General features: G+C 68.8%; 1 protein-coding gene across 2 annotated transcripts; it reads left to right on the top strand.

The window, feature by feature from the left end:
• Positions 1-727: 727 nt before the first annotated feature.
• On the top strand, positions 728-9,027 carry MST1R (macrophage stimulating 1 receptor). Of its 2 annotated transcripts, XM_054216769.1 has the most exons (21): positions 728-760; positions 1,368-2,672; positions 3,818-4,006; positions 4,089-4,214; positions 4,296-4,466; positions 4,655-4,824; positions 4,918-5,095; positions 5,184-5,329; positions 5,444-5,605; positions 5,898-5,991; positions 6,093-6,320; positions 6,403-6,549; positions 6,625-6,784; positions 6,869-6,961; positions 7,040-7,261; positions 7,342-7,422; positions 7,507-7,688; positions 7,762-7,871; positions 7,982-8,147; positions 8,222-8,358; positions 8,442-9,027. In XM_054216769.1, the coding sequence occupies exons 2-21, from the start codon at positions 1,455-1,457 to the stop codon at positions 8,713-8,715; spliced, it is 4,254 nt and encodes a 1,417-aa protein (XP_054072744.1). In that variant the 5' UTR covers positions 728-760; positions 1,368-1,454; the 3' UTR covers positions 8,716-9,027. The 2 variants fall into 2 exon arrangements, with proteins under 2 accessions (XP_054072744.1, XP_054072743.1); XM_054216768.1 differs by having other exon boundaries at positions 5,184-5,605.
• Positions 9,028-9,745: the final 718 nt, after the last annotated feature.

Genomic DNA, 9,745 nt, shown 5'->3' on the forward strand with positions numbered 1-9,745 from the left:
AGCATCTTCCATCATCCGTGGGAACAGCAGCAAGTCCCAGCAGTGCTTGGCACCTCTTGCCACCGCAAGCAGCACTTGATGGGGGGGATAAAGGGACATGAGGCAAAATGGGCACAAACAAAATAACCTCCATGGCTGCCCTGGCCCTGATTTTGCCCCCCCTGGTTGGGAACGCCATGTCGAATTTGCTGCACCCCCCAGAAAGCCACCCCGCTGGCCTGGAAGTGAGTCGCCAGCGCGGGCAGCTTTGGGGAAGCAGCAATTTCATGTGTCAAGGTGTCGACAGCCCCTGCCACCAGTGCCAGCGGGGCCAACGGGTGCCGATGTCCCCCACCCCACGCTCCCCCGGGGATGCCTGCAGCTGCCTCCCAGCCACGGGCACCCTCCCACGGCCACCCGCTCGGCGCAGGGCTGCCATGGCACCCGAGGCATCGTGCCAGCCTTACGCCGCCTGTCCCGATCAGGGGCCCCGGCTCTCACCCGCGTCCATCCGGGGCACCGTGCCCACCCACGCTTGTCCCCCAGGCGTGCCCTCCGGGAACCCCCGAGACCGTCTGTCCCCCGCTGTCCCCCGGGCTCCTTGTTCCCCTGAGCGCCCCCGGGGCTGCCTGTGCCCGCCCTCGGGGAGCCCCGAGCGGACCGGCGGCAGGGCCCTCCCGTCCCGCCCCGTCCCGCCCCGTCCCGCCTCGCCTGCTCCGTCCCGTCCCGGCCCAGCTCCGCCCCGGCACGGCACGGCACGGCACGGCACGGCAGCGCCCAGGTGAGGGCTCGGCACCGGACGGGACGGGGAGGGCGGGGGCAGCCGGACCCGACGGGGACCCCGGCTGGGGACCGCTCCCGGCCCCGGTGAGCTGCGGGGCGGGGAGGGGCGGGGAGGGGGGGGGGGCGGTGCGCCGCCGGGGTACGTCCGTGTCCTTGTCCCTGGGGGCTGGCAGGGGACTTGTCCCAGTCCCGCGGGGATCCCCTGTCCCCACTGCCCTCCCGGGGTATCCCCATCTCCGGCCCGGCCCCAGGGGGGCCGTCGGGGTTCTTGTCCCCGGGGGGCCGGCAGGGTCCCCATTCCTGTCCCCAGGAGGGGGCTCGGTGGGGTCATGCAGGGCAGGGATGCCCCCCGGGGACAGGTGAGGGTGTCTGGGAGGTGGCAGCAGGCAGGATTTGTGCCCCCCTGCCACAGGCAGCTTGGCTTCACCGCCCGCTTATGGTGTTTGGGAAAAGGTTTGGTGCGGCTGATCCTCCCCCGGCAGCAGCCATCGCTGTCTGCCCCCCAGGGGACCCCGGCACCCCCTGCCCCACAGAAAGCTGTGGCAGTGCCCCAGGGCCCTCGCCTCACTGAAGTGGGTAAAACCCTTTCTCCTTTATCTTGGCAGATGCGATGGTGACCTGTCCTCCACACATCCTGACCCCACTCGGTGCTGAGCACCGCCGATAACCCCGCACTGGTGGCACTGCGCAGCATGGGGCCATCGTGCTGCGTGTGCCTCCTGCTGATGCTCGCCCTCGCCCCGCTGGGTGCCAGCGCCTGGCAGTGCCCCCGCATCCCTTACAGCTCCACCAGGAACTTCTCCATCCCCTACGTGCTGCCCAGCCTCGAGGCTGGCAGCCCCGTGCAGAATGTCGCCGTCTTCACCGACTCCTCCGGCCCAGCTGCCATCTTCGTGGCCGTTCGCAACCGCATCCTGCTGGCCAGCCCCGAGCTGCACATCCTCTCCGTCCTCATCACCGGCCCGGTGGGCAGCGCCGAGTGTGAGATCTGCCGCCTGTGCCCGGCCATCACGGATGGCCCCGAGGACACGGACAACGTCTTGCTGCTGCTGGACCCGCTGGAGCCGTGGCTGTACAGCTGCGGCACGGCGCGGCGCGGGCTGTGCTACCAGCACCAGCTGGAAGTGCGGGACGGCAAGGTGGCCATCACGACTACACACTGCCTTTACTCGGCCACGGGCAACAGCCCCCCGTCCTGCCCGGACTGCGTGGCCAGCCCCCTGGGGACCAGTGCCACCGTGGTGGCGACCTCCTATGCCTCTTTCTTCTACCTCGGCTCCACCATCAACAGCAGCGTGGCGGCGCAGTACAGCCCGCAGTCGGTGTCTGTCCGCAGGCTGAAGGGCACCTTGGATGGCTTTTCGAACGACTTCCAGTGGCTGACGGTGCTGCCGCAATACCGGGACAACTACACCATCCACTACGTGCACTCCTTTGCCGATGGGGACCATGTCTACTTCCTGACAGTGCAGCCAGAGAGGCCAGGCTCGGCGGCATACCACACGCGCCTGGCGCGGCTCAGCACCCACGAGCGCGACCTCCGCCACTACCGCGAGCTCGTCCTCGACTGCCGCTTCGAGTCCAAGCGGCGCCGGCGGCGCAGCATCGAAGGGGACACCGAGCGCGACGTCACCTACAACGTGCTGCAGGCTGCCCACGCCGCCCGCCCCGGCGCCCGCCTGGCCCGTGAACTCGGCATCAACGACACCGACACGGTGCTTTTTGGCGCCTTCGCTGAGAGCCGGCCGGAGAGCCGGGTGCCGCGGGAGGACTCGGCCGTCTGCGCCTTCCCCCTCCATCTCCTCAACCAGGCCATGGAGGAGGGCATGGAGAAGTGCTGTGGCACCGGGCACCAGCCGCTGCTGCGGGGACTCAGCTTCTTCCAGCCGGTGGAGTACTGCCCGCACAACGTGAGTCCTCTGCCCTGCGTCCATCCCGCGGGCGCTGGGGGTCGGCTGGGACACAGGGAGGTGGATCTGGGATGGTGGGAAGCGGCAGTAAAGTGGGGTGCACCAGGGGGTGGGTTGGGCAGGGGTGGGGGAGGGCGGCGTCGCCCAGGTGTGAGTCAGCCCCACCAGCCGCCCGGTGAGCAGGTAGGGTGCTGGCGGGGATCCGACCACGCTCCCCACCCTGGGTTCCCCATGCTGCGTGCCGCAGACATGTGTCCTGGCCCACGGGCACACAGCCACTTGCCACGCACCCTGCCAAAAGTCCCTCTCCTCAGTGTGGCCGCCCCGGCTCCAGCCCCCACGGTGACTGTCCCCAACACCGGGTTTTGATGGACACCCTCTCCAGCTTGGTTATGTGTGCAGGGGACGGGGAAGCCATGGGGCCTCGGTGCTCCTGCTTTGCCCCCCCTCAGCCCCAGGGCCACCGCCTTCTCTGGGCAAATAAACCACAGGCGGAAGTGCAATTAGTCACCGGAGTTTCTCGTCTGCCGCAGCAGCCGCAGGGCAGGAACACCATGTCCCAGGGACAAGCCCCAGCATGGCCAGGACGGGGATGGGGGGGCCCCAGCAGGGACCCCTCTGCAGGCAGGGTCCCGCCAAGCACCCGTGACACGAGTTTTGGCATTCTCAGCCAGGCATGGAGTGAGGCACAGCCAAATCCCTTCGTCTTCCCCCACGCGGAGCAGACAGCTCACTGCCGCTGACTCACGCTGCTGGCAGGGCGAGCCGGGAGGGGACCCCTGGCTCCGAGCATCGGTGGGGGGCCAAGTGTGGATGCCCCGGTGCCTGGTATCCCCCTTCATCCCCAGCCCCCTGCTGAGCCCTGGAGACAGGGAGGGCTGGCTTTGGGGTGACGGCCCCGCAGTGCCGGCACCGATAACCACATCCAGATAGGGTGGGAGGGGAGGGCAGGATCTGACACCACGCGGGGACTGCAGGAGGGGCTGCGGATGTGTTTTTTCCCCAAAAGTTTTCCCAACCGGGAGGGGAGTTTGGGCAATCGGGTGCTCCCCAAAATATCTCACAGCTGGAGCTGGTGCCCACCCATGAGGGTATGTTGGGGTCGGGGTGCTGGTTTCACGCAGCCACCCCGTGCTTGGCCACAGGTGAACCTCTCGGCACCGGTGGTCAACACCAGCTGCTGGGACCAGCCCACCCTCGTCCCTGCCACCTCCTATAAAGTGGACCTGTTCAATGGGCACCTGTCCGGCATCCTCCTCACCTCCATCTTCGTCACCGCCCTGGGGGATGTCACCGTGGCCCACCTGGGCACAGCAGAGGGACGCATCTTCCAGGTGGGATGGGGGGCCGGGTGGGGTGGGGGAGTCCCGGCAGGGTGAGGGGGTGCATTCAGCCCCCCACTCTGCCCCGCCCCAGATGGTGCTCCAGCGCTCCAGCTCCTACCTCCTCACCTTGTCCAACTTCTCCCTGGGGGAGCCGGGGCCGGTGCGGGGTGCCATGGGGCTGCAGAGCCGCTCGCTGTTCTTCACCACCGGCACCAAGGTAAGTGGAGGAGTCCAGGGGGTGCGGGGCGGGCGCCGAGCCCCACGTAATACCCTACTCACCTCCGCTCTCGGTCCCCAGGTGTGGCGCCTGAATGTCACCGGCCCCGGCTGCCGCCACTTCTCCACGTGCCAGCGCTGCCTGCGGGCCGAGCGCTTCATGGGCTGCGGCTGGTGCGGGGACGGATGCACACGCCACCATGAGTGCACCGGCCCCTGGGTCCAGGACAGCTGCCCGCCCGTCCTCACTGACGTAGGTCTGCGCCGGTGTCCCCCCCTGCACCCCACAGCTCCTGGGCACTCGGATGGGGAGGGAGGTGGGACCGTCCGGAGACCCCCTCCCCGGGATTGGTGTTGCACCCCTCGGGGAAGGGGCTTTCTGAACCTGCGGCCGTCACCGGGGTTTCAGGGCTGGGGGTGACGTGGGTGCCTCTCCCGCAGTTCCACCCCCGGAGTGCCCCGCTGCGGGGCCGGACACGGGTGACGCTCTGCGGCATGACCTTCCACTCCCGCCTGGACCCTGACCCCCGACGCAGCCCCCCCGGTGCCTACCGGGTGACGGTGGGACAGCGAGGCTGTGCCGTGCTGCCGGAGGAGAGCAGGAGCCACAGGTGTGTGGTGGTGCCGGGGGCGGTGCTGACAGCAGAGAGGGGTCCAGGGCTGCCCCCCTGGCCTGGGGCTGACCCCCCATCACCATCCCGCAGACCCCTGCCCACCTCCCGCCGCAAGGACTTCGTGGATGTGCTGGTGTGCGAGATGGAGCCAGGGGGCCCGGCAGCTGTGGGGGGCCCAGCCGACGTGGTGCTCACTGTGGACGAACCCGCCAGACCCTCTGGCTTCCACGTCCATGGCTCGGCCACCCTCGGTGGCTTCGTCTTCGTGGTACGGCCCCACGCTGGTGGTCATCCCTGGCAGGGTCTGGAGGAGGGCTGGCTCACCCACCCAGCCCACCAACACTGTCTCTGCCCAGGAGCCCCGCATCAGCAGCTTGCACCCCCTGTTTGGCCCCCGGGGGGGTGGCACCCACCTCTTGCTCCACGGCACCCACCTCTCAGCAGGGAGCAGCTGGCGGGTGATGGTCAATGGCTCTGAGTGCCCCCTGGCCGGGCAGCCCAGGTACGTCTCTTCCCTCCCCTCGCCGGGCACAGTGGGGTCCCTGGCCTGGGGATGGGCATGGTACCCCCCCCGCAGTCCTGCTGTCCCCTCCATCCACAGCCAGCGTGTCCCCAGGCAGGGCGATGGGGTGATTCAGTGCACGTCTCCCGCCGTCGGTGGCCTGGGCGCAGCCTGGGTGTCCCTGTGGATCGACGAGGAGGAGTTCCCGGCCCCCTTGCCCTTCCAGTACCGCCCCAATCCCTTCGTTTCGGCCGTCATCCCCACCTGCAGCTATGAGTGAGTGCACGGGCTCCCTTCCCCTGCGGGGGACAGCCCCAACCTCCCCACCACCCCTGGCCGGGCTGGGGAACGCATGCACCCCAGGGACCATGTTCATCCTGGGGCCCACGTGCACCCTGGGGACTGCATGCACCCCAGGGGCCATGTTAACCTTGGGGGCCACGTGCACCCTGGGAACCCCATACACTCTGGGGACCATGCGCACCCCAGAGACCGTTTTAATCCCTGGGGACCACGTGCACCCCGGGGACCATGTGCACCCTGGGGCCCTGAACCCTGCCCACCGCAGGGGCTCAATGCTCACCGTCATCGGCACCCACTTGGACTCTGTGTATCGCGCCAAGATCCGCTTTGAAGCCAGCGGTGTGAGGACCAAAGCCACGGTAAGCGCCAGGGCAGGAGGCCGTCACCTCCCATCCCTGTCCTGCCGTCCCCGTCCCCGGGCACCGTGCTGCCCCGGCACCCAGCATCCCCCTGCCTGCAGGAGTGCGAGAGCCCGCAGGCACCGGAGCGGCTGCTGTGCCGCAGCCCGGCCTTCCCCTTCGAGAGCAAGGTGGAGACGGCGCCGGGGAACCTGAGCGTGCTGCTGGACGGTGGCGCCGGCCACTGGCTCTTCCGCCTCCGCTACTACCCCCAGCCCAAGGTCTTCCCCTTGGAGCAGGAGGGCAAGCGCCTCCGCCTCAAGCCCGGCGAGGACGAGATCGAGGTGCACGTACGTGGGGCGGTGGGGTGAGCCAGGGTGGTGGGGGTCCCACCGCTGGGACCCCCGAGCTCAGGGCGCTGTGTCCGGGCAGCAATTGGGGCTGGATGCCGTGGCCGCCTGCTTGAACATCACCATGACGGTGGGAGGCCGGGACTGCCACCCCAACGTGCTGAAGAACGAGGTGACGTGCCGCCTGCCCCGTGAGCTGCACCTGCCCCCGGACGGGGCCCCCGTGGAGGTAAGCACCCCCCAAGTGGGTGAGCCACCCCCTGGTGTCCCCAACCCCATCCCCGCTGAGCCCCTGCTCCCCCAGATCTGCATGAACGGCGCCTGCGAGGCGCTGGGCTGGGTGCTGCCCGCCGCCACCTCGCTGGACCTGGCCGCCAGCCTGGCCCTGGGCACCGGCATCACCTTCCTGCTCTGCTGCGTCCTGGCCGCCGTGCTGCTCCGCTGGCGATGGAGGAAGAGGGGAGGTGAGTGCTGCGCTCCCCCGGGCACCCTGCTGTCCCCCGGCCCTCCGCCGTGCCACCCCCTGCCCACCCCACTGCTGCCCGCAGGGACGGAGAACCTGGAGCTGTTGGCGCAGCCCGGCCGCAGCGACACCCCCGCCACCACTCAGCGCCCCGGCGTCGACTACAGGGAGGTGCTGGGTAAGTGGGTGTCACCGGCGGGTGGTGGCATGCTGGGTGCCTGCCCCAGCCCTCACCCTGCCTCTGCCTGTGCCGCAGTGCTGCCCACGGCAGGCAGTCCTGGCCCAGTGGGGCCACGGGCACGATTCGCCGGTGCCGGTGCTGGTGCTGGCAGGGCCGCCGGCGGCTCCCCTGTGCCCCTGCTTAGGGCCACGTCCTGCTGCCTGGAGGACCTGCAGCCGGAGCTGCTGGAGGAGGTGAAGGACATCCTCATCCCCGAGGAGCGGCTCGTCACCCACCGCCACCGGGTCATCGGCAAAGGTGACGCTGCTCCCCCATTTGGCTCTGGCATCGCCCGCTCACCGTGCGCGGTGCCAGCTTCATGCCACCTGTCACCGCAGGGCACTTCGGCAGCGTCTACCATGGCACCTATGTAGACCCACTGCTGGGGGAGCTCCACTGCGCCGTCAAGTCCCTGCACCGTGAGTAGCACCCGCTCCCACGGCACGATCCCGCGGCACGGCATGGCACGGCGGTGGAGCACTCCACAGCTCGGCTCTCTGCAGGCATCACAGACGTGGAGGAGGTGGAGGAGTTCCTGCGCGAGGGCATCCTCATGAAGAGCTTCCACCACCCCCAGGTGCTCTCGCTGCTGGGGGTGTGCCTGCCCCGCCACGGGCTGCCCCTCGTCGTCCTGCCCTACATGCGCCATGGGGACCTGCGACACTTCATCCGCGCCCAGGAGCGGGTACGGGGACACCCTAGGAAGGGGGGGAAGGCAGGGGGACAAGGTCACCTCGCTCACCGCTCCCACCCCGCAGAGCCCCACAGTGAAGGACCTCATCGGCTTCGGGCTGCAGGTGGCCCTGGGCATGGAGTACCTGGCCGAGAAGAAGTTTGTGCATCGGGACCTGGCGGCCAGGAACTGCATGTGAGTGTGGCTGTGCCCCCCGGAGCCCTACCGTGGGGTCACCCCATGGGCCTGAGGCTGGGCACGGGGGGTGTTGCCTGGTGGCCCCCCCCAAAAAAGGTGTCCCACAGGCTGGACGAGTCGCTGACGGTGAAGGTGGCTGACTTCGGGCTGGCACGGGATGTGTTCGGCAAGGAGTACTACAGCATCCGGCAGCACCGCCACGCCAAGCTGCCCGTCAAGTGGATGGCGCTGGAGAGCCTCCAGACCCAAAAATTCACCACCAAGTCGGATGTGGTAGGCACGACTCCCATCCCCATCCCCCGTCCCCATCCTGACCAGCCTCCCCATGGCGGCTCTCTGCTCGGCAGTGGTCCTTCGGGGTGCTCATGTGGGAGCTGCTGACGCGGGGGGCATCGCCGTATCCCGGGGTTGACCCCTACGACATGGCCCGTTACCTGCTGCGGGGGAGACGCCTGCCACAGCCCCGACACTGCCCCGACACCCTGTGAGTGGGGCTGGGGGGTGGGCAGGGTGGCGGGAGGAGGGGTCCCGAGGGGGCTGCTGGTGCTGATGGGGGTGTTGCGGCAGGTACGGGGTGATGCTGAGCTGCTGGGCGCCGGCGCCCGAGGAGAGACCGTCCTTCACGGGGCTGGTGGGCGAGCTGAAGCATGTCCTGGCCACGCTGGAGGGCGAGCACTACGTCAACCTGGCCGTCACCTACATCAACCTGGAGCGCGGCCCTCCTTTCCCCCCCGCCCCCCTGGGTCAGCTGCCCGATGGCGAGGATGAGGATGAGGATAACAAGGAGGGTGAGGAGGATGAGGAGGAGGAAGAAGAGGAGGAGGACATGGCTGAGTGCTGATGAGGTGCCCTGCCCTGTGGGGTCTCCAGGACCCCCATACAATGTGGGCACGCTCCCCCTAGGGCGGCTGCAGCGTGCAGATGGGTGTTATGGGGCGCCCTCCCTATGGGATGGGTGCTGGGAGGCAGCCGTGTGCTGTGGGGTGCACTCCCATGGCTCACACCCGGACCCTGCTGGGTGCTCCCCGGCCTTGGTCCCACGCCGGTGGAGCGTCGTGGGGCTCGGTCCTGCACTGGCTGGGTGCTGGGGGGCTCAGCCCCACACGGGTGGGGCTGTGCTGTGGGGCCCTGGCTCAGCCCCAGCGGGTGCCATGGGGTGGCCTGACCCACGCAGGGCTGCCGTGGGGTTTCCAGCCCCTTGGCTGCTCAAATCACTCATTAAAAATTAATTATATTTTTTTCCCGGGCTGGGGCTATGTCTTTGGTGGGGGGGGAGCGTGCCCTGGGTTGGCAGCACCCCTGTCCCCCTGTGTGTGGGGGGACTCCCCGCCCCATGTCCCCACCCCCCCGGGGCACCTACGTCATGGGGGGCCGTGGGCGAGGGAGCACCCACCGTTCCCATGCCAGCCACGGGAGGGCACCTGCACACCAGTGCTGGCGTGGCCACCCTGGGCACTGTCCCCCAGTGCCCACCAGGCCGTGTCACCTGTGTGCCCTGAGTCCTGCCACGGCCCCCTGCGATTAGGGGGAACCCAGCCGTGCAGGAGGCAATGCCAGCACCAAGAAAAAGGATTTTCCTAAAAATCCCCCTCCCACCCTCTTCAGCAGTGGCTAAATACAGCCCCGGCAGCTGTGCCAGCTGGGGTGGGCTGGAGGTGCCCGCCTTGCTGTGTGGCTATGGGACAGCGTGGGGAGCACCGTGCTCTTGGGTGGGGGTCACGGTGCCCCTGGGATCACGGGATGATGGGTGCCTGAGGTATGGGATCGCAGCGCCCCTGGGATCACGATGCTCCTGGAATGATGGGTGCCTGGGCGCCCATGGGATCAGGGTGCCCTCGGGTTCGTGGGTGCCTGGATGTGGGATCACGGTG

This window comes from Rissa tridactyla, chromosome 10 (genome assembly GCF_028500815.1).
Source record: "Rissa tridactyla isolate bRisTri1 chromosome 10, bRisTri1.patW.cur.20221130, whole genome shotgun sequence".
NCBI classification, from domain to species: Eukaryota; Metazoa; Chordata; class Aves; order Charadriiformes; family Laridae; genus Rissa; species Rissa tridactyla.

Bases quoted from the DNA above. Each gene is read 5' to 3' on its own strand.
- MST1R (XM_054216768.1), top strand. From the start codon at position 1,455: ATGGGGCCATCGTGCTGCGTGTGCCTCCTGCTGATGCTCGCCCTCGCC. The intron at 5,606-5,897 runs GTGAGTGCACGG...TGCCCACCGCAG, and splicing joins ATCCCCACCTGCAGCTATGA to GGGCTCAATGCTCACCGTCA. The intron at 6,785-6,868 runs GTGAGTGCTGCG...TGCTGCCCGCAG, and splicing joins GCGATGGAGGAAGAGGGGAG to GGACGGAGAACCTGGAGCTG.